The sequence below is a fragment of the Crocodylus siamensis genome, chromosome 13, assembly GCF_052110815.1.
Source record: "Crocodylus siamensis isolate JL-2025a chromosome 13, ASM5211081v1, whole genome shotgun sequence".
Taxonomy (NCBI): domain Eukaryota; kingdom Metazoa; phylum Chordata; order Crocodylia; family Crocodylidae; genus Crocodylus; species Crocodylus siamensis.
Genome location: NC_143407.1, coordinates 22,180,295 through 22,206,250, shown reverse-complemented (window position 1 = coordinate 22,206,250; position 25,956 = coordinate 22,180,295). Strand labels below are relative to the sequence as shown.

The window sequence follows — 25,956 nt, the reverse complement described above, 5'->3', positions numbered from 1 at the left end:
ATACAGCTGTGTGCACCTACTATTCCATGGTACTGACAGTAAATAGAGTGTCACTATCACTACAACTGCAGTGTGACCTTTCCACTACAATCTCAGAGCTATTTTTCTTTCCTTTTTCCCCACTATTTACATTTCTCTCTGTCTCCTTTCCTATTTATCTTGCATACCTTCTAGAGATTTTCTGTATACCCTGTGGGTGTACAGACTCCAGTTTGAGGTATACTGTAGTGGCCCAAGCATGCGAAAACAAAACAGTGCACATTACACATTAGCTCCCCAGCATCTGTGTAGATTGTGTGCTTCAGCAGGGCTTTTTGGCATTTTTATTTAAAGCTGATTCAATCAGCTATTAGATAAAAGCAACAAAAAGCCCAGCTGAAGTATGTGATCCGTACAGATGTTGGGCAAGCCGTGTCAAACTAATGCAATGCCTCTTCTGGGCATATGCTGCGCTCAATGTGGGGGCACACTGAGCTGAAAGTAAAGTAGTTTTTCTTTTTTATCATGTCTGTAAGCAGCCACTAAGATTTGGAGTAACCTTTAGTGCCAGCCTGCCCTAGTGTATCCTGTGTACCCATTTTATCCTACAAGTGTGAGTGAGCTTAATGCCAAGTTACCCACATGAACTTTAAAAATGGAAGATGGAAAAGATTGCCATCATCTAGTCAGCTTGCCCACCTCTCTGTGGCAGTGTGGCTAGTGTCTGACTTGAAGCACTTCCAGGACTGCAGCTAGCCTTTGATGCTAGGAGTTGGCATTTTCTGCCTCAGCATGCCTATGAAGCCCTTGGATGTTCAGACTTGTTTGCACACTTGCTGCAAGGTTGGGGGTTAAACAAATGACTCCTGAAGTAGCCCTCCAGACTCAGAGTCTCAAAAATGATCCAGGCTATGTCAAAAAGTAATGCATTCTCACCACCCCAGCCCACATGAGAGTTTATGGGGTACACGCTCTTTTCTTATGAGACGCCCAGGCTCTTTCAACACACTGATGTTGGGAACTAGAGCTCGGAGGCCTGTGAGTCTGACAAAACTTTGTTCCCAGTACATTAGTCACCAGTCTTCTGTTCCTTATGTACCTCTCACATGATGCTAACTCAGCACTGCAATTATTTCCTCCTTTCTGTGTACAACAGCAAGTGATGAAGGAGAGTCACTTCTCTACACTGACCTAGAAACTTTCCCCGTAATGCTTCTTACTGCACAACTTCTGGCCAGCAGGGAGAGCTCCTCTCCTTTACAAGGTCCTAGCCTTTTCCAGGGCAGCATAGAGCAGCAGTCAAGTGGGTCTGTCATGACAGAGGCTGCTTGAATGAGGAACAAGCTCAGGCTACACTCAAACAGGAAATAACAAAGAAACAGCCTACACAGCCATGTGGTTCTCAGCCAGACATCACTGCCCTCAGACATTCCAGCACTGCTTCCCCTCTTATTGCTTGCTTAAGCATTTTTCTTTGTAAAGTGGAATTTGAATACATAGAAATACCCCTGTACACCCATGCCTAAAAAGCCCCTTTGCAGCTGCAAAGCTGTCATTTGAGGAGCTTTTAATTGCAATATCATCATCAACATGAAATGTTCTGTCACGTTCCAAGGGTCTTCTAATGGCTATGCAATGAAAATGGAGAGAGTATAGGAAAACTCTCGAGTCCTCTGGTCTTAATCTGTGCTATTATTCTGTTGTGCGGCACGTTCTCTGCCGTGCTTCAGAGGTGGCTACGTGTCAGTGGCAGGTGATCAGAATCTTTGTGGGTTAATATTTTACAGTTCTTTGGGACCTTTCTGGAAGGAAAGTTATATCTACACTGAAGACCTATATGCCTACCCCTCATGAGGGTTGAGTAGGATTGGGGCCTATGCAATTATTTACTGTTCCAAATAAAATGAAAGATCATATCTCTATAACATTAGAACATTTTCCTCTCTGTATAAAGAGTAATAAACTGTGTATTACTCAGTTGTGTAGGACTGTGTCATCTAGAACCTAATGAGCCATATGACAAGCTTAAACAATATAGTCAAAACCAGTAGAATAAAGCCGGCCTATAATGAAAGCACAGTCCCTAAATGAGGACCTCATCTGACCACAGGATTCTGACTGTGTAATGGCCTGCATATCATATTCCAGAGCATAGGGTATTTTCACCTGTTCACCTTGCGGCTTACCCTGTCAAAGAGGAGTCGCAAGAGATTGTGCTTGGATGCCTGGGCAGAACAACAAGGAACAAGCAGTAACAAGTCCAGAAAGACAACCAAAAGGTCAGTCTCATCTGTTTGAAACCACAATGATATAATTAGGCAGGGATAAAAAAGGAACAAGCAAACAAGCTAGCAGCAGCATTTTGAGCATTGTGCACCCTCACTATTAAAGCATGAGGGATATATATAGGCAGGGAATTTTAAAATTAATCTCTAGCAGATATAAATTCATCATTCAGAGTTAAGGACAAGCTGCCACAGCACAAACTTCCAACACCAGGGGGCATGGGGAGAGGTTCCAGCTTTTCAGTGCCAGCATCTGAAGCCTGAGTCTAAGCAACAACCCCAAAATGCAGAAAAATAAATTGCAAAATCCAAAGGGAAGACCTGAACTCTATGAATCAGCACCAGATCATTTAAATTTATGCATCTTGATTATTATTAGTAATGGCATACCCAAATGGAGGATGCATTATGCCTATAGTTTGCACTCCTTAGCAGTGCTGACAATGGGATCCAGTGCTGGTTTTGGCTTACAGCAAATGCTGTTTCCATCTCAGTTTGAAGAAGGAATCAGCAAGTAGATTTTTTACAGCCCCAAATGTGGTGTTTTGAATAGCTTGGGAGCATGGTGTGCAGATTATTATAGCCTCCCATAGCGGGTAGAAGATGGGCTTATTGCTGTGTTTAGCCCAGAGCTGCCTACAAGCTTGCAAAAGGACTTCCATACCAGGAAAAGCCTGCTTAAATAAGATCCAAATCTCTCTCTCCTTTCAGGGAGTCTCCTTGTCTGCCTTTGCCCTATGTCTGCTTGACTTCCTTTGCCCTAACAGATATTTGTTTAAACAATATTTCCTCCCATTAAACTACTGTCTCCTCCTCACCTGATTCAGCAGCGATGGGCCATTAAGTTGGACTGATATCACTTTAAGCATTTTCATGGCAAGTTAGCATTCTGTGGTGACGCAAATAGATAGTCAAGACCTCATTGCAATACCATGTGGAAGGGGAAGTGGCACAAGTCAGACGCAGCCCTGCTACCTTCAGTATGGAACATTGCTCAGCCACTACTGCCTCTTCCATTTTTCTGAGTGATCACATCCCCTTCAGAAAAGCACTGGTCTGTATAGCCCCCCACCTCTGCTAGACACACGTGCATCCCTTCAGAGTCGGTGTGCGATCACGAAGAACTATTTTGGGCTGGATTCCCCACTGCTCTGCCCCTTCTGCAAGTCTCTTACGCCTGTGCAAAGCTACTGTTCTAATTTGGCAGCATTTTACTTCCACTTTCCACTGGTCTAAATGGCTGACAACAAGAACGGAAAGGGGAGAGTTAGGTCTCCAGGTGTGATCTTGGCAAATCACATAACATCTGTGTGCCTCAGATCCTTGGGAAAGCCCTCTGAGAGCCTTAGACCTATAAGTCTCCTACAGGCAAGTATCACTGTTATAGCAGCTCCCAAGGGGAAGCTGTGGCTCAGGCTCTGCTCTGGTATCCAGAAGCTGTGTTCTTGCCTAACGGGGCAGGAAGTTGAATCCACTTAAAACATTCTCAGATTTTGAATGACCATGCAGAAACTCTCTGGTCAGACAGAAATGCTCAGACATGGGGGAGGGGGTGTGCAGGGACAGAAACTTGGCTGGATACCCTTCATTAAAATGCCCCTTTTAGTTGCACAAGTGAATTGGGGCAAGTGAGGAATGCTGTGTGGGTCACTCCTCTGTTTCCCTACTGCTTGGCAATGAATGCAGAGCCATGGCTCACACTAGCAGGGGACATCTGTAGTGAGCGAAGTGGTGCAGCAGGGAGCCATCTGGCACCGAGAAGGGCCTGGGTTGAGTGATTCTTGGGCCTGATGGACAATGGCTCTAACGGTCACTGTTTCACTCCTGTAGGGTGGCAGCAGCGATGACACGGAGCTCCGCTACTCCTCCCAGTATGAAGAGCGCTTGGATCCCTTCTCCTCCTTCAGCAAGAAGGTACAGACGGCCAGAAGCGTTCGCTTCTCACTACGAGTCCAACACAGCCCAAGGCCCAGTGCCTTCAACTCCCCACTGTGGACAGTGAGAGTTGGAGGCTCTGAGCACCTCTCTGGATTGGGCCCTACATGATTAGCTTAAGCAGGAGCCAGGGGTCGCTAAGTCATGGTAAAATTAATCTTACCAACCCGTTCGTCCCTCCGTTTATCTGCAGCTAGCTGTTCAAGCATGCCAATTTTGCAGATTGGGAAGCTGAACCAGAGAGGCTGTGGTTTTGCCTCAGACCTTTTAAGAAGTCAGAATTGAACCTCTGGGCTCCTGGGTGGATGGTGCTCAGACTCAGTGCCTTCCCCACAGGCTGGATAGCACTGGATAGTACCTCATAGCTGCTCAGCCAGCAACAAGCTTCTGCTCTATTCCTTAAAACCCAGGCAACTACTTTGAGTCTCAAGTTAACTTCCATTTAACATTTAACTTCCAGGAACGCCAGAGGAAGTATCTGAGCCTCAGTCCTTGGGATAAGGCCACCCTCAGCATGGTAAGTGATGGCAGATTACCTACAATACATAACTCTTTGTCTCCATTCATAGCTGTTGTGTTCATGGCAATGAGAGTTGGGGAGCATGTTGATCTTTGTTTTAGTCGAGGACTTTCCCACACAGTACTCCCCAGGTCTCTCTGGGATACGTACTGGGTGCAGACCTTCCAGTCCTTTCCATACTTCTTCCTGTGTTTGCTGGAGCCCATTTACTCATATGTTCTGGTCACCTTTTTCCTGCTCACAAATCTTACTGACCTTACTGCGCTGCACGTGAAGTCATGGCTCCAAGCTCATGTTCCATTCACAGGCTTAGGATTTCTCTGTAGCTGGATTTGGCAGAGGAAGCCAGGCTGCAAGGAGGATTTTTATTTGAGCAGAAATTTTCCCCTTAAGCAAAGGGAGCTCTAAAAAGTCACAGCCAAGTACGTTTTCTTCTCGTTATAAATATATTCTCTTGCATCAAGTTTTGCTCCCACTTCTTTCTTCTGTGTCCTTGAGCCCGCAACTCTCCCTTGATATAGTCAGACTCCCTTGGGTCTTGCTAGGCAGTAGAGATTATATTTCCCCCCACTCTAAAATTCTGTTGCTGACTTTGCAAATGGTTTTGCTTTGGAAAAGGAGAGGAAACTAACACATCTATATTTCCTTTCCTGTTTCTTCCCCTGTCCCAAAGCCATTCCGTGTTTACAGCATTAGGGAGAAACTCAATGGACTCCAGGATGTCCAGGTGTTAAAACTCAGCTCTGGTCCATGCTCACACATCACACATTCCCAGGCCAGTGTTCTCATGTATATGGAGGGGGTATTAGCTTTGGATCAATTTGTGTTTACTAGGATGTTCTTTGAGAATAGTGTGGCTTTTCAGGAATAACATCTTCCCTCTACACTGCCCCACAATTTGTACAGAGCTGATGCATTTATTAGAACATTTAAGAGTGACTTGCAAAGGGCTGGGGATGTGTATGAGGCATGTTCTTTTTCTGATTATTCATAATATAGCCTGGTCAGATCAACATTGCATCCCCCTACCTGGGGTTGGTTCCTTTCAAGCTACGCTGAGGTGAAACCGCTGTCTTGCATCAGGAGTCTCTCTGTAATGATGCACCTTTCTGGTAGTGAAGACAAAGAGCTTTTATACATGTACCTTTGTCTGCTCTGACGTGCTGGAAATCCAGCACATCAGAGAAGACTCGATTAATTGAGTCTGCAGAGCATGCAAGCTGATGCACCTGGCTCTGTATCACATGCATTTGTATAAATGATGAAATATGCGTCAGCGCCCAAAAAATGGCAGTGGTGTGCTTTTGAATTAAAACACGTCAAAGGTGTTTTAGTTCAAAAGCACGCCTCTGCCATTTTCTCAGCACTAACACGCATTTTGCCATTTATACAAATGTATGCGATGCAGCGTCAAGCACTTTTAAAAGTGCCTGGCACTGCGGCGCACACGTGTGCAAATGCCCAGAGTCTTAACCTCTGAATACACCAATGTAACACTCTCTACCCTCCACCATGGTGTTAAACTCGCATTACACCTAAAGAAAGTAAAGTTATGCAAGGGCTTAAGCACCTGATTGTCTAAGGGCCATGGACACAACTGAATGTGCAGCATACAACAAATACAATTATAGACATTAGATAGATGTTTTGTGAAGCAGGGCCAGGACTGATGCTTGTGCCAGTCTGTAGTGACTGCTGTGGGTGGGAGGATATAAAGCCATAGCTCTGACCTCTGCATTCCAGCTAGCAAATGCGATCCAGTCTGGCACACAGAATAGATAGTTTCATAGTTTCATAGTTTCATAGTAGCTAGAGTCGGAAGGGACCTAGGTAGATCATCTAGTCCGACCCCCTGCCTTAGCAGGAAAGAGCACCGGGGTCAGATGACCCCGGCAAGGTGCTCATCTAACTTCCTTTTAAAAATCCCCAGGCTAGGAGCCTGCACCACTTCCCCTGGAAGCTGGTTCCAGGCCCTAGCCGCCCTGACTGTGAAGTAGCGCCTCCTAATATCTAATCTAAACTTACCCTCTGCCAGTTTGTGACCGTTATTCCTGGTCACTCCTGGCAGCGCACGGGGGAACAGGGACTCCCCCAATACCTGCTGATCCCCCCTGACCAGTTTGTAGCAGGCCACAAGGTCCCCCCTTAACCTTCTCTTGTGGAGGCTAAACAGGTTCAGGTCCCGTAGCCTCTCCTCATAAGGCCTGCCCTGCTGACCCCTGATCATACGAGTGGCCCTCCTCTGAACTCTTTCCATATCGTCCACGTCCCTCTTGAAGTGTGGCGCCCAGAACTGGACGCAGTACTCCAGCTGCGGCCTGACCAGTGCCGCATAGAGGGGGAGGATCACCTCCCTGGACCTGCTTGAGATGCATCTGTGGATGCATGACAGGGTACGGTTGGCCTTCTTGACTGCCTCCCCACACTGCCGGCCCATGTTCATCGTGGAGTCAATAACGACTCCAAGATCCTTTTCCGTCTCCGTGCTGGCAAGAGGGGAGTTCCCCAACCTGTAAGTGTGGTGCCGGTTCTTCCTCCCCATGTGCAACACCTTGCACTTATCAGTGTTAAACCCCATCCTATTCTCATCCGCCCACCGTTGCAACCTGTCAAGGTCAGCTTGTAGCCTATTGCACCCTTCTAGTGCACCCACATCCCCCCACATCTTAGTGTCATCAGCAAACTTGAACAGGGTGCTTTCTACCCCGTCATCCAAGTCACTGATGAAGATGTTGAACAGTGCGGGCCCGAGGACCGAGCCCTGCGGAACCCCACTGCCCACGTCCTTCCAGGTCGAGAAGAACCCATCCACCACCACCCTCTGGGTGCGGCCCTCCAACCAGTTGGCGACCCATTTGACTGTGTGGGCATCGACACCACAGTCTCCCAGCTTTTTGATGAGGACAGGGTGAGAGACAGTGTCAAAAGCCTTCCGGAAGTCCAAAAAGACTACATCCACAGCAACCCCTGCGTCTAATGATTTGGTGACCTGATCGTAAAAGGCCACCAGGTTGGTCTGACAAGACCTGCCACTGATGAACCCATGTTGGTTGCCCCTGAGCATGCATTCCCCCGCAAGGCCCTCCTGGATGTGTGCCAGGATAATTTTCTCAAAGAGCTTACCCGGGATTGAGGTAAGACTAACTGGCCTGTAATTTCCCGGGTCCTCTTTTTTTCCCTTTTTGAAGATAGGGACCACATTGGCCCTCTTCCAGTCCTCCGGCACCTCGCCAGAGCACCACGAGTGCTCATAGAGCCGCGCCAGGGGTCCCGCAATGACCTCGGCCAGTTCCTGTAGAACCCTAGGGTGAAGATCGTCCGGACCAGCGGACTTGAACACGTCCAGCCTCTCCAGAAGTACCCTAACTAACTCCTCGCTAACCCCTGGCCCAGGCGTGTCTCTCTCGGGGCCCGAGGGGGGCCCAGCAGGGAGGTGGCTGAACTGGTCCCTACTTAGGAAGACAGAGGCAAAGAAATCGTTAAATATGTTAGCTTTGTCATCTGGCGTGATGACTAAGTTGCCCATCGTGTCCTGCAGGGGCCCCACATTACCCGGGACCCTCTTTTTACCCCCTATGTATTTGAAGAAGGACTTCTTATTGTCCTTAATCCGGGAAGCTAGTCCTATCTCCAACTCTGCCTTGGCCCTTGGCCCTCCTGACTGCCCCCCTACATCCTCGGGCGACTGTAACATAGTCCTTCTTGGTGATGACCCCATCTCTCCATTGGGTGTATGCCTCCCTTTTAGCAAGGAGGCATTCCCGGATGCTCTTAGTGAGCCATGGGGGTTTATGTGCCCTCCTGCTCCCTTTGACCCTTGTTGGGATTACCCCCCTTTGGGCATGGAGGATCGTCTCCTTAAGGAGCAACCACTCACCTTCGACATCTGATTCCCTTCCCCTCTGGGTCCTCAGCGCTTCCCCAACGATCCTCCTTAGCTTGTTGAAGTCAGCCCTCCTAAAGTCTAGGGCTGTTGCCTTGCTGCAGCCCTTTGCCACCTTACGCTGGATGGTGAATTCCAGCAAGCGATGATCACTGTCTCCCAGGTGGCCCATCACCCGCAGCCCCCTCACCAGGTCATCACCCGTGGCCAGCACCAGGTCCAACAAGGCGTCTCCCCTGGTGGGACTGTGCACCTCCTGGGTTAGATGGAGGTCCTGCACTCTGGCTAAGAACCGACGTGAGCGATCAGACTTGGCTGACTGCTCCTCCCAGCAGATGTCCGGGAAGTTCAGGTCCCCCATGATGACCACATCCTTAGCCCTCACTGCCTCTGTAAGCTGACCTAAGAATTCCTGGTCGAGCTCTTCTCCCTGGTTGGGAGGTCTATAGTAGACTCCCACCGTTAAGTCTCTCTCCCCTGGACTGCCTTTTACTCTAACCCAGAGCACCTCAGAGTGCCCCCCCTCTACCCCCTTGCTAATTAACGAGGAAGTATATTCCTCCTTGATGTAGAGTGCTACTCCTCCACCTTTCCTTCCTATCCTGTCCTTCCTGTATAGCCTATAGCCCTTGACACTCACCGCCCAGTCATGCGATGAGTCCCACCACGTTTCTGTGATCCCTACTATGTCAGGGCTGGTGACAGCTAGGAGGAGGGCGAGTTCCTCCTGCTTCTTCCCCATACTTTGAGCATTCGTGTAGAGGCATTTGAGGCCTCCAACGGTTGTGCTCACTGACCCCCTAGTCTCAGCAATGCCCCGTCCCCCATCGCTTACCTATTTCTCCCTTTTGACCATTGGTCTGGGCTCGCTGGCTGTTGCTGGGCCTGGTAGTTCATCGTCTCCTCCGCCCTCATCTTCCCCCTCCCCCGACGAGCCTAGTTTAAAGCCCGCCAAAGGAGGTTCACCAACCTGGAAGAGAACACACGCTTACCTTTAGGGGAAAGGTGGAGCCCATCCCATCCCAGCATGTCTCTCATCACGATGTGCCGGTCATGGCTGAGGAAGCCAAAGCCCGCCTCGAAGCACCATTCCTGTAGCCTCCAGTTGGTCTCCGCTATGCACATCTCGTGACGTCTGCCTCGACCGCTCACTGGCAGGATGGAAGAGAAGACCGCCTGTGCGCCCATCTCCCTCAGCACGCCTCCCAGAGCATGGTAGTCCTCCATCAGGCGATCAGGGGCTCTCCTGGCCGCATCGTTAGTACCCACATGGACAAGGACCATGGGGTAATAATCGGTGGGCTGGATGATGGACTGGAGCATCCCCTTCACATCCTGAATCTTCGCTCCGGGCAGGCAGTAGACCTCACGTGCTGAGGGATCCTGGCGACAGATGGGGCCCTCCGTACCTCTCAGGATGGAGTCACCAATCACGATGACGCGACGCTTCCTCCTCTTAGGCCTCTTGACTCCCGCCGCCCGCACAGGACATTGTGTGCACAAAGTCTCCTCCCTGGAATCTTCCACTGCTCCCTCCTCCTCCAGGGCTGCCAGGGCCTCATATCTGTTCTCCAGATGGACAGGAGGAACTGGTGCCACAACATGGTTAATAGCCCTGGCGCGGGAGACCGTCTGCCACTCAGCAGTGGAGGGCTCATCCCGGGCTGCCCTCTCCTCTGTCGTACCACCCTGCAGAGAAAGAAAATACCTATCAATTTCCTCCTCTGCCTCACGGATTCCCCTCAGCCTGCTAACCTCCTCCAGGAGCTCCTGCACCCGCTCCTCCAGGGTCCTAAGGCGGATACCTACAGGACAGGTGCAGGAGTCCCCAGTCCCTGCCCCCCCAGACCTTGCCGGGCAGTTCCCGCAGGCCAGGGGGTTGGAGGACGGCAGCCCCCCCAAGGGCTCTGTCTGGGTGGAGGCCTCAGACAAGCCCCGGGAAGGCCGCGCCCCCCGGGCAGGGGCCCTGGCAGAACTCCGTGTCGACACCATCAGATGACCCTGATGAGAGGTGGTACAAAATTTGTGCTGTCTTGGAGATGTCATGTCTTCCTGACGTGATGGTTTGGAGCTAGGGAGGAGGCATTTGAGGCTCCACACTGCTGCCAGTGCAAGTGTGCATCTAACAGACACACTCCTGCTTTAATAGAAATCTGTGTTCAGTGCACCATAATGTAGATTTCTGCATTAGTGTGTGAACTGTGGCTATAAAGTAATGATTCCCAACCAGGGTGCCATGCGAACCTTTTAAGGGTGTTGCAGAGTGCCATGCAATATTAGCACTGTTAAGTATGCAAACACTTGTGCATGATTCACAAGATAAGCTCAGAGATTTCGAGCATGAATCTGTAGTGATAAAACTGGGTCATCAGCACCCACAGCACTGTGGGTACATTCTGATCTGTTGTGGTCTTCCTGAGGTCTTTGCACCAAAAGAGTTGCTTTACTGTTTTTGCATAGTGAACAAATGGGTGAAAGCTAAGAGCTGGCATTTTCCAAGGGGTGCCTTGAGTCTAATGTGGCTGAGAACCACTGCTAGAGACTATCTCTAAAGGTATAGCTGACTTACACATTTCCATTGCTTTGGGGAAGTAAACAGAAAAGGAGCTAGCTGCAGTAACTAGTGTGGCAAGTAGCAAAGCTGCCTCTCTGTGCCACAATTACTGTGTCAGCTCCATCCTTGCTTTTACATCTCAAGTTGTCACTGGCATTGCAAAAAGTGCAACAGTGACAGAGGCTTCTATAAAGCAGCAAATGCAGTTCATATACCTAGCTATAGGCACTAAGTACATGGGGGCCTAAGGGGCCTGGCCCCCCTTGGGAAGGGGGCTGTTGGGGCCCAAACCTGACAAAAAAAAAATAAAACACGGCAGGTTTCCCCTTGCACGCTGGGGAGTTCTAGCCTGCAAGGGGCTGCTTGGGGCTGGGGGGAGTGGGGAGGGCAGTCAGAGGCAGGGGGTGCCATGTGGATGTGTGCATGCACATGCACGTGGCAGCCAAGTAGTGGTGGAGAGCAGCTCCCACAGTTCCCTCCAGGTAAGTCTATAGAGGCAGCGGGGGAGGAGGCACAGGCGATGCATTGGGGTGGTGGTGGGGGGAACAGGTGACATGTCAGGGGGGTGGAGCAGAGGGGGGTGGGGGGCCAAGGTGATGTGGTGGGGCGAGGGAGGGGGCTCATGCCTCCCAGTTCTGCACCCACAGTGGGACTGGACCAGCGCTGGGCATGAGCTGCCTCTGTGGCCCAGCGGGTGGGACCAGGCGTGGGAGGGAGTGCCCTGCCATCATGGGCACCAAGGGAGGTGCTGCAGCCTCCTGGAGTTGTGCCCCACTCCTGCTGCTGTGGGTGCAGAAATCTCAGGGGGCACATGCCCTCCCCACCCCCCTCCATGTTGCCTGTGCCCCCATCACGCATCGCCTGTGTCCGCATCCCCCCTTCCCTGCACACTGAGGGGCTGGGGGTGGGGGAGACATGTCCATTATCTTAGGCTCCACTCCAGCAAAAAATAAAAGTTGCCGTTTATGTACTGAGCTTTGGGAACAGTTTTCCAAGCAAAACTGGATCCTTCAACTAGTTGCTGTACCTTAACAGTACTTGCCAGTGTCGGTTCCTGAACGGGAAATTTGGCTCCATTGAGTGGTTGAGAGAGCTCAGGTTGGTGTAATGGAGTTCATCCTCGCAAAGTGATTACAGAACAAGCAAATAACAGAGGCTAGGCACTAAGGCTGAGATTTTTAAAGATGACTAGAAACTAGAGCGAGACAATTCCCATGAAAACCAGTAGGAGCAGAATCTCGATCATCCTGTTGGCTCTGAAAAGCTCTGCCTAAAGCTGTTGCACAGAAGGGATCCATAAAGTCTGAATGTACTTATTAAATTCAGTCCCAGAGTGGTTTACCTCAGAAACAGTGATCAAGCTGCCGATCCAGATTTCCTTATGGTCAGCCTACGTAGTGCAGCTGTTGGGAAACAGCCAGAACGGGAATCCCAGCTCTCAGCCCTCGAGATCTATGAGGTTTCAAACCTAAACCCAAGTTTCTCAGCTTTGGTCCATCACTGTAAAGGGCCGCAGGCCCCAAGACCCCAAATGTGACACCTGCGAACTCTGGGCTTGTTTCATATCCTGACTTGGACTCCAATTTTGAAATTTTGACTTAATGATTTGAAGTAAATTTTCCACTATCCTACTTCCCTACACTTTGTGTGGGTATTTGCAAAGGGTCTGTGTGCATTTGAACTCAAGATCTGAACCCACTTCTCAATGAGGTGGCAGGCTGTTGGTAAGGAATAAGAATTTAGCGTCATCCCTTTGGGACTCTCTTGGCCTCTCACAGATTTTTTTTGCACTGATGGAGTCGTTCGTGGGTCTGAAACTGCTTGATTTCCAACTGCATGAACTCTGTCCTTGGGCAAAATCCCCATGATCTTCAACAGTGGCTGCATGAAAAATACCTCTGGGTTTCATGTGAACTGACTCAGCCAGAATGGTCATGACCGATCTATATGTCCAATGGAGCAGGGAAAGCACCCAAATCTGAATGGTGCAGTAAATCCCCAATTCTCTGGCTTTGACGCTAACTTGTAAAGCATGTCCAGAGCCACTGACACTTCCCCTTTCAAAATGATTCTGTGTGATCCTGACCCTCATTTGCACTGTATGGAGCCAAGAGAGGCCAGCTCCACAAGCCTTGGCAATCCCCTTGGAGCCTTTAGTTACGTTCATACCAAGCACCTCTCAATGATTTACAGGAAAAGGGAAAATGAAGAGGAAATACGTGGCCTAATTGTGCATGAAGAGTCTACGTCAAACTGGCAGAAGGAAATAGGCCAGAAAGGGCATGGTAGCTGTCAGTTTGAGTGTAATGGTAGAGATAAGCCTTATCAATTTATTATGGGGAGAGGATGTGAATAGGATTCAGTGGAGCTAAATCCAGCAAGGGGATTCGAAAGATGAGCTAGGAGAAAGGTGAGAAGCTGAAGCAATGGGTGAGGGGAGGGGAAAATGACTTCAAGACTGATGGTTATGGGCCTAGACCAAAGATTGCTGAATTCTGCCCAGTGTGTCCGTGGGCTCTCACCTTCTGCATCGTTCCAGTGTATTTTTGTTTGGGGCTCTGCTTCCTCATGACAAGAGCAGCCTGGTCATGCAGATTTTGTATTAATAATAGCACAAGCCACAGTGGTCCTCACCACCAGTATAGCCCATTAGCACCTGAACTCTCCATTTTGATGCCATGTGTCATGTCATTGATTTGTGCAATGATGGATTTGATATGGTCACCAACTGGCTTTTCAGCTTGGGAACCCGGGCCACCTGGTGGCCTGTTAGCCATTCGAGCTGCCTTGTGAAAATAAGTCAGCTTGACAGGAAATGCTTCCTCCCTGTTCTGCTACTGTTTTTCAAAAAGACACTCTGAAATTCTTCTTGGGGCATTCAGTGGAGGCCACAAACTGAATGTGTGTGTCATAGCAAAGCCTTTGGACCAGGTGTAGAGGATGGAGAGGTGAAGAAGGCAGTAGAGTTTAGACAATGTGGTGTGACAGATGCAAGGTGAGTGCTTCTGTGCTGGTAGCTAAAACGCATTGTAGTGCAGCCTGACCTTGTTTGAGATCAGAATTACCTGCCAGGAATGCGCTGAACTCCTCGCTGCTTCCTCAGTCGCACAGTTATGCCAATCAGAGCATGTCTACTTTATGCTGTTTGTAGGTAATGAGCTTCTGTTCAGTGGGCATGCATATGTGGCTGCTGCTGCCATGCACTGGACCTAGACAGAGGAATCTGGGGCTGTTCTAAGTCAAAAGGGTCTGGGAATCTGGGGCTGTTCTAAGTCAAAAGCCTGCTAGGGGCAGAGGAAAGCCAGTGAAGTGCAGCCAGTCTGTGGCTCTCACATTTTGCTTGTTCTTTAGAGCCTGACCGTATTTGCTGCCCTCTCTAGATCTGCTGCCCCTCTGATTAAAATTCTATTTTTCAAGTAAAAATTTAATTAAAACGTACATGTATTTAAATTTGAATATGTGACATTTGAAGACTCAGCCGGTGGTTTGCATGCACCAGTGTCCCACTATTCCAGCATGAAAGGGGTTAATTTTCTGGGCACATTGGATTGCAACAGCTAAGGAATACAAAAATACACTGTATTAAATCAAGATAGTCTTTGCATCATTCACGTAGAACTCAAGGAATTGCCAGGATGAATATGAATAGCGTGGGATGCTAATGTCTCTGTGAATTAATGACACTCGTTTACAAAAAAAAAAAAATGACTGACGGGAGTTTTATTCCTCTGGAATAGTTAAGAACATAATCATGTTTGTTACAGCAGTGTCCTCCCCTGCCCCTGAACAGGAAGAAGGGAGCCATCAAAGTACGGTCTGGTGATGGCTCTCTTTTAGCACCATTCTTTGAAACCCCCGCTACGATTTGGGGGACTTTGCTACATCCAGAGTTCATCTCTGCATGAAGGTGGTTTGGGGTTTTAGGTTTTTCCTGGCATCCAGACCCTATCAAAGGAGTGGGATGAGATTTTTCCCGTCTAAGCTGTCAGCTCAGTTCTGACCCAGGTCAATCATGACTGAACATCGTTAACACCTGGCAGCTGCTGGAGGGTCTCACTGCAATGACAGTTTGATCTCAGTGCCATTCTTACTGGAACAGGTGTCCCCATCGCAATTCGTCCTGGCAGGCACGGCCGGGACAGAATGGCCCCAGAGGCTGAATTGCCTTTTTGCCTCGAATGATGATCTTGCAGGATCAAAGGTTAGGTGTGTTGGCAGAGCAGCATAGGTGCCTGGGCTGGCTGTGTCCTGGGGATAAGAAAGGACCTTCGCCTCCAAGGCCTTCCAGTTGGCATCTCTTAACAGTACAGATTTCAATTAAAAATACCTAATCTGTGCAAATGTCATTGTGTGCAGCTCACCTTGGAAAGGTTCCAGGCTGGGTCTGCCTGGTGGCACATTCAGTAGATAACCTGTGGGAAGAGGAAATGGTGAGTGTTATATGTAGGGAGGACTCTGTATCTGAAAAGGCTACCTTCTCTTGTGCAGAAGAGCTCGTTTAAAAGGCTGCTGTAGCATCATGCAGCAAAGACCACTCCTGTAGGAGTCCCTGGCAGCAGGGTGCCCAGTGATGCCCCCTGGGAGACGGCTCCCATTAAGATAGGGAAGGGCCAACCACAGGAAGTTCCTGTAAAGAAAGACTAACTCAAACTAAAGACAGCTATTAACCAGGGGAAGACGAGGCCTGTAGTAATGACAGGGAGGAGCCTGGGGCTTTCTGAACCCCTCCTGGATTGTCAGTGTCTTCAGTGCAAGAGCCAAACTTTTTTCCTCTGTGGGCAAAGCCCCAGGGATGGGGCAGTCGGGAGGATGGACTGCAAAGCACTGGCTTCTCCTCACACTACCCATTGGCTCCTTCTCTCCTCTCCCATCACACTGGGTATTTAGCCTGGCAATCCAGTCTACACCACAGAAATTGATTGGGTTAAGACGGATCTGTGTGAGGCAAGTTGGCATTGCTGCTGGCTGCTGCCCATGTTATACGTATTCTGCTAATCTAGGAGCTAGCCTGCATGATCTTTATGGGGATTATGTGCTCCCAGGAAGACAACAGGCCTTTACTGTGGAGACTGATACTAACGGGCTGGCGAAGAAACTCGGAGCTGTCTGTGAATGTGCTATCAGAGAACTTTGATGTTTATCATCTTTCCTCTGTGCCAGTCTCATGAAGACTACTGCAAATCAAAATCCCTGCAGCTCATAAATTAAAAATGTGAGAGACTTAATTATCAATGTGACTCCTCTCTGGAATGGTGATGAGTTGGAGGCAGGGACTCAATCTGGAGATGGGGAACATCTGGCAATACAGAATAATTTGAACATATCAAGAGAGAGGGTAGGATACCTGTAGGCCAAAAATGGAAAGGTGGCCAAATTTTAAAAAGTAGGAGCCAAGACTCCTTGGTCCATATAGAGGGGCATACATACAGTGTTTTTATGTGCGCCTGTGACCAGGACACTGGAAACCAACATTGTTCATGTGTTGATTAGTCATAATTGAGCCCAGTGCATATTGGGGTGAGGGTCTAGTCCTGCAGGATGCTGAGGAATTATTGCTGAGTACCTTAAATTCTTAGTGTCCTTACACAGGAGATACCTCTCTGGAAGCTCATGCCTGTCAGTTGTCTGTTTACTCAGCTTGAAACCACCTATGTGTGGAGCATTTAAAAAGATGGTCACAAAAAGAGAAGGCTGGTCTTTTGACTATGAAGTGCTGGACTTGGTTCCAGGTTCAGTTCCTGACTCTCCACACGCTCTGAATGGCCTTGAGTGAGTGACTTGCTTTCTCTGGACTTCAGTTTCCCATATGTAAAATGGGAATACAAAAACCTTCTCTTTCTCCCATCACTTTAGACTGCTGGTTTTTGCAGGCAGAGACTACCTGCCTCTTCCCGTGTGTTTGTATAGTGCCTGGCACACCAAGACCCTGGTCTCACCTGGGGCCTATGGTGCCAAGACATTAATTGAGGTGGTTAATGTTGTTTTGTCTTAACTGAACTAAAAGGCTCTTTCACTTGATTTTGCTGCAGGGGCGGCTCATCCTGTCCAACAAGATTGCTCGCACCATTGCTTTTTTCTACACTCTGTTTCTGCATTGTCTGGTCTTCCTGGTAAGTATTTAGTCCAAGAAAAGAATTGCACCCTTGTGCCCCAGCCAGCCTCGTCACCATCTACACATGCGTTGCTGCGCTCTAAAGAACTCTGCCACAGAATAGTACTTGTGTTTACAAGCACTAACCTGCAGAAGAGTTAATTAGTTTCCTGAGGCCTAATAGGGCTGCACATGTTGATGGTGAGACTTTACTGCGGAGTTAATTAGGCAGCTCTGCAGTAAACATCTCATGTAGAGGTGCCCTATATGAACTATGTAGCGTAGGTATACACAGACCATCTGCAGATACTTCCTCAGCTTGATGAAGGGTGTTTGTGCCCAAAAGCTGGGCTAAGAAGAATTTTTCCAACTATTTGAGTTGGTCTAATAAAAGATATCAGATTTACCCAAAGAACCTCATCTGCCAGTATACACTACAACACTGCTTGGCTTTCCTGTTGGATCAGTTTGCTGGATGCAGGCATCTGGTCCAAATACATCATGGTTAAGCTGGATGGTTCTCTGCTCACTGCAAAGACAAAGAAAGTCTCAAGTGGAAAGATCTCTTGTGCATAGGCCTTTGTTCACAAATGGATTCCCCTCCCCTTCCCCCTTTTGTGAATTTCAATTATCCTAATTTGGAGGCCCATTGTATCTTATTTCTGGAATTACAGTGTTTATACCCAGTGGAGAGAAAATTCTGCTGTTACTTGAGAACAAGGCATTCGCAGCAGATGTGGAGGTCTCTTGCCTGTATTTGCAATGCCATTGTGCTTGTCAGTCAGTCTTGTTATAAAATTTCTATTTACGCCATTTCTCTCCTCTGCTCTCTTGCAAAATTTCTGGGGGTCTATTTATCATTGCTAGAAAAATGCATCAATTTTTAAACAACGAGACAAGATAAAAGACAAACAAATAGCATCAATATTTCTAGCCAGAGCCTGTCAGAATAAAACCACCCTTCAGTTATCTTGTGGGGAGGAGAGCAAAGAAAATAAAAAGTTAATTATCATTAAACTTTAAAACTCTTAACCTAAAAAATTAGCCATAAATATTACATGGACGGAATGACCTCATTCTCATGCAACTGAGAAAGGCCCCAAATCCAAATTCCATTGACATTAATGGGCTTTGGATCAGGTACCAACTGCAGACACTTAATAAGAAGCTACATAAATTCTATGTCTGATCCACTTCCACAGTTGAAAAATGTCTCTCCTACTAATCTAAGGAAACAAAAAGGCCTTCACCTCTTCCTAACTGTCTTCCTACCCTCTTTTGTGAATTTCAATTAACCCTAATTTGGAGGCCGGCTGAATGGTACTTGTGGAATTAGAGTGTTTCCCCAGTGACAAGATAAATACCTTCCTACAATTCACAAAGCCATTAACACATGAGCTTCAGCAGCAGATGTGCAGGATCATCTGCCTGCGTTTGCAGCCCTGCTGTACGTTTCAGTCAAGCTGGCCGTATGTTCTGTTTAAATCCATTCTCCGTCCTCACCCCCATTACACAACATATTAGTGTTAAATGGCAGGCTGTCAACTATATTAGATTGTACGTCTGAAGTCAAAGGGCCAACAAGATGTCTGCAGAGGTTATCTTCTGAATGACGGTGGGTATCTGCTATGGCTAGATACAGCCCCTCTGTCGACCAGCTGATCCCTTCAGGAGACAATCAGATTGAGGGATACCAATCAGAGGCCCTGAGCTTCCATCATCTTCAATTGGATTGGTGCTGCTTGGTAGTTCAGGCCCCTGCCAATTTGCAGGTGAATCACGCTGGAAAGTTTAATGGAGTGCAATAGTATCACAAAGGAATGGTTCTCCTAACCATTGGGCTCTTCTACACTAAGTTGGGCTTCTCCTCTGGTGGCTGTGTCTTGAGTGAAAGTTGCGTGTTCGGCGGTGAGCGCAATTCTGTCAGCTCGTTACGTGGCTGGGAGCATGCCTTTTGTGCTCCTCGGGGGTCTTGGGTAGTTCTGCACCTAGTTTCATAGTTTCTAGGGTCAGAAGGGACCTGAACAGATCAGCAAGCCTGACCCCCTGCCCTGGGTGGGTTCATAATGCCCTAGCCAGATAGCTATCCAACCTCCTCTTGAAGACCTCCAAAGCAGAGGAGAGCACCACCTCCCTTGGGAGCCCATTCCAGAGCCTGGCAGCCCTAACCGTAAAGTAATGCCTCCTGATATCAAGCCTGAACCTGCTCTCGATCAATTTTTGGCCATTATTCCTTGTTATCCCAGGTGGTGCCCGGGGCAACAGAGCCTCACCTATTTTCCGCTGGTCCCCCCGGTGAGTTTATAGACGGCCACCAGATCCCCTCTCAGCCTTCTCTTGTGGAGGCTGAATAGATTCAGGCCCTTTAGTTTATCTTTGTAGGGCCTGGCCTGCTGTCCCCTGACCATGCAGGTGGCCCTCCTCTGGACTCTCTCCATGCTGTCCACGTCCCTCCTGAAGTGCGGCGCCCAGAACTGGACACAGTACTCCAGCGGCGGCCTCACCAGTGCCGCATAGAGGGGGAGGATCACCTCCTTGGACCCGCTTGTGATGCATCTGTAGATATACGACAAGGTGTAGTTAGCCTTACTGACCGCTTCCTTGCATTGGTGGCTCATGTCCATCCTGGAGTCAACAATGACTCCAAGATCCCTCTCAGCCACTGTATTATTGAGAAGGGAGTTCCCCAGCCTACAGGTGTGTTGCAGGTTCCTTCTCCCTAGATGCAGCACCGTGCACTTGTCTGCATTGAATTCCATCCTATTCTCATCTGCCCACCTCTGTAACCTGTCTAGATCTAGCTGGATTCTGTCCCTCCCCTCCGGTGGGCCCACTTCTCCCCCATGTCATCAGCAAATTTGGACAGCATGCTTTCCACACCCACCTCCAAGTCACTGATAAAGATGTTGAATAGCACAGGCCCGAGGACTGAGCCCTGGGGAACTCCACTGCCCACATCCAGGTCGAAAATGACCCATCCGCCACCACTCTCTGGGTGCGACCATCGAGTCAATTTGCCGCCCATCTGACTGTGTAGGCATCAATGCCGCAGTCTCCTAGTTTGTAAATCCTAAGCTGCCTTTGGCAGGAGAGAGGTGCTGAGACACTCAGCTCAACCACGTTGATAGCAGTTCTGGCCATACACATCAGGAAAAGAATTGCAGGTGCCTGTTGTTTTTCCATGAGAAAACTTAAATGCCTTCAGGCTCTCAGGCATGAATTGTGGCATTTAGGAAACTCAGCTGCACCATGCAGCTTAAGTGCCTTTTCAGATCTGCCCTTTAGTTTCTGCCAAGTATTGGGGGCAGTTCCAAAGGATACAGAAAGCATCACCATGCAAAACATTCCTAATTTGTGGGAAAAAATGATGGGGTGGGGGAAAGCTCTAAAATATTGGGAGGGGAAATTGAAGTTTCTGGTTAGATTCTGCATATTGGTGATGTATTTTCATATCCTAGCAGTGGTAATGTAACTGCTGTACTGCCACACAGTTCTTCCTTAGCATGTTTTTCAAATCATATATTGAACAGTGTTATACTGTCTTTACAAACAAGCATGTACTTGCCATTCAACTTGGTCCATTGCTAAGTACATCTGACTGGTTTTCTGACACAAACAGTGATGTTTTCAAAGGTTGCGGCAAAGTTCTCTTTACCAAATGAGAAGGACTAACTCCACATGGTTTTATTATGCAAGATAGCATTTCAGAAAGATTTAAAGGCAGATTATACTGGAAAAAAATGACAGTCTGCTTTCTGCATGGCCTTCTACAGAGTCTGATGAAGTGAGCTTATTAGATATATACTTTCATTAGTCTATAAAGTGCAAATCTACCCTGTATTCTCCTTGACTTCAGACAGCTAACTATGCCTCTCAGCTATTGATCAGAGTGTAAATACGTGGTGGGTCTCCTGTTACAATGGGAAACAGTTAATTATATTTCTCATTTTCCCCAGGTCCTCTACAAAACTGCCTGGACTGAGAGCGTGGGAAGGGACTGTACTGCTTACTGTGCTAAGAAGTATGTATGAAAACAGAAGGATTTGGTACAGCCCAGGATTTCAAGAGTCCCATTTCTGAGACAAGGAAAAATTGGTTTTTATAAAAGAGTATTTTATTTTGTAGTGACATTTCCAAAACATGAAAGTGTGTAGATCTATTCTGAACAGTGCGCTCTGGTCCCTGTGACTATTTAGAGACACTGCCAGTGTCTTCAGTGACAGAAACGGTTCTTCCCTGCAAGGGAGAACAGGAGTAAGAACAGCCGAACACAGCTCAGATGTTGAGCTAGATTTTGTTATTTCCTGTTGCAGCAACAGGATTATTTAAGATTCAGTTCTGGCTCCTCATTCAATGAGAGGAAATTCAGTTGTAGAGAAGCAACCTGTATTTGATCTGGGAAGAACAGTTTAGAAATGAAGATGCACAAACCAGGAAGAAACCAGCTCGGCTTTAGGCAAGGGACAGACATTACACACAAACCATTTTAAGTGATCAGAAACCTGTAACAGAACAGATGTTCAGTGCACTTAAACCAGTTTGCAAATGGCTGAAATCGTTTCGAGATAAACTTGGTTGAACGTAGTATCAGACTTAACTGATTTGGGTCAGACCAGTTTATGTAATGTCTGTCCCAGACCCCTTGCTGATTTAAGTTAAACCAGACTTCCCCAGTATCCTGGTATGCTCTCTGGGCTGGGCGGGGCTCTCTGCTCCACAGCAGAGATGGCCCCTCCCCTCTGCTCCCTGACTGGAGCTCAGCAGAGACTGCAGACATCTGCCTGGCTTCCCCCTGCTCCCCGACTTCCCTCACTGCGCCCTGCTAAGCAGGGATTCCCCCCTCCCCTCTGCCTTACACAGTCATCTCTCAGCATTAGCTAGCAGACCACATGCTGGCTATGGTCTGTGCTGTGGCAGATGGGACAAAGGCAGAATCAACAGGTAGCTGATAATGTCCCTCTGTTGTTTTCTTAATAGGGTGATAAACACTGTGTTATCAATTCCCTGCTGGGCTGCTTGGAAGGCAGGGGGAGCCCTCCTTAATCAAAGTGTCCTGCCAGGGGGAACTTCCCTAATCAGAGCATCCTGCCAGGGCCTGGCCACTGCTTAGCACTGGCCCCTCAGCTTAGCACTGTGGAAGGGAAGAGAAGGCTGCTCTAGTACCCACTGGCTTAGAGCCTGAGCCACTGCAAGCATGTGCCTGCATTTCTTCAGTCCAGAGCAGATGTCTGTACAGTTACAAACCAGTTTAGCCTAGCCTGCAAAGATTGAATCAATTCAGGCTCAGGCTTTTTGAATGTCTGTCCCTAGCCCCAAAGGCCAGGCTCTCTTGGCTGGGTTGGCAGTCAGCACATTGGATCTGAGAACCTCTAAGCAAGACCTGCCAGTCCGTAGTGCCATGTGTATGGAGCAGAACCACAAAGCCGATCAGTTTTGAAATGAATGAGGAATGACCATCAGAAAAAGGACTGATATATTTGCATACTAGTGTTTTCAGTAACTAAGGCCCCAGTACTGCAAGCCAGTAATCTTCCCTTCCTCTCATGTAAAGAAACTGGTATGGATCTGGCCCATGATCTGTTTTAGTTGCTCTAACTTCAGGAATTTCTTGGTATTATGAAGAAGATGCTATCTTTGTAGCAATGCTTGTAGCCAGGATTGAAATGCCAGTCCAGAGTTGTGCTGAGTTCAGAGTATTTTAGGCTTGGTGATTAATTCTTCAATGTACTTTTTCCAGGTATGCTGATCACTTGCACAAGTTTCATGAGAATGGTGACAATGGCGACATGTGGCAGTGAAAGCTGGAATCAGCTACCACTGAAAGAGACCTCTAATTCCATCAGTATCTTTTCGGCTGGACCAATCCCTGACGTGACCATTGCACAACAAACTTGAACCTTCTGACAGCTTATCTCTACCTTGTGTAACACAGAGAAGCAGTGAACCCTTCCCCATCCAGATGCTTGCAGATCAGATGTAGAAGTTATAGAGAATCTTTGCAGGACTTAGTGATAGGCAAGCAGAGCCCTGATGGAGTTGTGGGACTTGCATCTCCCCTTTGGGTGAGGGTAGTATTCGAGTCTTCCTGGAACTCCTGATTATGTAATTGTGGAGAGTTCATCTTCCCTTCATTCAGCTAGCTGAGCAGTTTGAAAACTATAGATCTTATTGGCCTTTGCAATCTTTTGCTGCAAATCCTATAGTTAAATATTTACTCTTCTGAGGTCAGTTGCCCAAGATGGAAGGTGACTTCCCTATGACTTCTGTTGTATTTAATAATTGAGATTTTTTTTTCAGTGTGGTAATTTGCATTTCTTAGGGCATTTCTTAGGGTCCTTTGGATCCCACTTGAGATGGCTGCCAAGTAGAAGCGGTCAGTCTTATATAGGCCATATTAAACCGGAGACTTTGGCTTTAACTCACTGGATATTTAGGGTATAATTGACATAAGAGAAGTGTTGATATTAGGTATGGAGCTATATAAAGGTGCAGTGGACTCTCTCTTCCTGATTGAAATATTTTTGCTATGCAGCAGTCGCTTTGCTGCATAGACTATATTAACATAATTCAAGAAGATACATGTCTGAAGGATGAACTGGGCTTTGCTGGCACTGCAGCATGGATGTGGGGTCTGATCTTTCTGGGGTGCTCTTCAGTTTGAATGAGTTGGTTACCAACAGTGCGGTATCTGGGGAAATGGGAAGACAAGGTCTGGATTTAGTTGAGAGATGTCATGGCAACATCTGGTTTGGAGCACTTGTAACCTCTTGGTAGCATTGCATAGTCCTGCCAAAAGCTGAGCATTCTCAGCTTGTACCAGCTTCTCTAGTAAGTGGAAGTGTCCATTACATTTTCAGAGTTTTGGTCTATAGTTAGTTAGCAAGGTGCACTCGCACTCAGTTAAAATTATTTTTGTAGACTAGGATAATATTATTGCTTTAAACTTAGTGTTGCAGAAACATATCTATCAGCCCATGCTGTTTGTAAGCGTACGTCTATTTGCTATGCAGTCAATGATAAGCTTGTAGATGCCAGGAGCAATGAAGGTCTATTTATAGTCACTTTAGCCTGTAGAAAAATGCAAAATTTTCATCAACTACAATGAAGGATAAACACACACAGACCAAACCACGTTTATAGACAAATAGGGGAGGGAGAACCAAGCTTTTCTAGATGAAGCACAGGGTGCTGCAGGGTGTGATTTCAACCAAAGTGGTTGTGCAGATGTAAATCACTAATCTAGACATTTTGTTCCATGTAGCGTGGGACTTGCGCCAATGAGTTACTAGGGTCAATACTGTTTACACCGTAGCAGGGAATCTGCTTTTTCCTCCACACACTTATACTAGTGCAAAAGATTAGAGACAGAACTGGGGGGGGGCTTTAAAAAGAACAAAACCCAAAGTAAACAGGCAGTTCTTTATTATGAAGCTGCAGGGCTGTCTGAGCCACAGCATCTTGTTTGCTGTCACCCAACTTCCTCTCTTTAAATAACTCAGTGATGAGCATTTCTTCTCTGCGATCACTATCAAGACAGCCTGTTTGCTGTAAAGATTTGTATCCAACTCAGGTCCATGCTGTCTCTTCGGAGCAATGCCTATCAGCCCTTTTAGAAAAAAACAAGGCAGCCTTATCTGAAAGGACTCCATGGTTCTAGAGATTACAAACCCTATCTCTGAAGGCCTGATTACATAAAGGTGGAGAGCACCTTCCAGCTCTCCTCACTGTTGGGAAAGTATAGTCTAGTGTTCAGCTTTTTCAGGTTCTCCTAAAGAAATTCTGGGCTGATTCTTGCATCTCAATAGGTAACACTCTCCCTTTACATGTAGTAAATGGGTGTTTTGTGGTACCTGCGGAAATTGGTAGCTAAAAGTGATCTTGATAAGAATGGACTCTGTGCTAAGTAAGCTAATTTGTTTAAGTAAATTCGATTTTCCCTAGGAAATCTTGTTAGAGGTTATATTTTGCATGATAGAATTGCAGAAGTTGCTTAACTGTTGGCATATGTAATCTTCCATAAAGTACTTCAAATACATATTACTAAGCTATGCAAGATGTGTGATAAAATAAACCTAGATATGAAGCAAAACTGAATTGTTTTTCTTTATTTGTTTTTTAAATGCATCCACCCATGCCATCCCAAACAATGTCTACCTCCTGTCCTGGCTACAATAGGACAAAGCTTGCAGCTAATACTAGAAATTCAATGCAATAGCTTGAGTAACTGATGTCTACCACAGTTGGGAGGAACACACCCTCTGCCCTCAGCCATGTGAGAGACTTGATCCCTGCTGTGGGAAGGCCAAGGCCTCCTACAGTTGTGATTAAGTATTCTTTGTTGCATATAGACAGGAGACAGCAGGGATATAAAATTAAGTTAAAGGGAAAAAGGAGTTACCCACCCAGACCCAGTTTTTAAAGTTTTTGTTTTTAAGTGCCCATGTAGCTGAATGCCCTTGTTAGCCAGAGGAGGGGGCTCTGCACTTGCCAGGATTAAAGCTATAATGAGCCATGTTCTGGTGCTTCCACTTAGGTCAGGGTCTGGGTGAGCAGGTCTAACACAGACCCACTGGCTTTCTTGTCTGGTGATCAGGCCATCAATAGCACCTCTTCCTCTGAAGAATGAGCAACTGCTGTGTTTAGAGTTGCAAACAAGACCTTTTATATAGCTGTGATGAGTCAGAGGATTTTATTTGGGCTATATTAACC

The 25,956-nt window shown here is 47.5% G+C and overlaps 1 protein-coding gene across 1 annotated transcript in view; it reads left to right on the top strand.

Annotated features, from left to right (window-relative positions):
• The window catches only part of CUX1 (cut like homeobox 1), a 416,613-nt gene extending 391,277 nt beyond the window's left edge, over positions 1 to 25,336 (top strand). Inside the window, exons 19-23 of the mRNA XM_090026255.1 lie at positions 4,095 to 4,178; positions 4,660 to 4,716; positions 17,186 to 17,266; positions 21,204 to 21,268; positions 22,985 to 25,336. Coding sequence (XP_089882381.1) covers positions 4,095 to 4,178; positions 4,660 to 4,716; positions 17,186 to 17,266; positions 21,204 to 21,268; positions 22,985 to 23,045 — 348 coding nt within the window. The 3' untranslated portion in view covers positions 23,046 to 25,336. The remainder of the gene's footprint in view (positions 1 to 4,094; positions 4,179 to 4,659; positions 4,717 to 17,185; positions 17,267 to 21,203; positions 21,269 to 22,984) is intronic.
• The last annotated feature ends 620 nt before the right edge of the window (positions 25,337 to 25,956 follow it).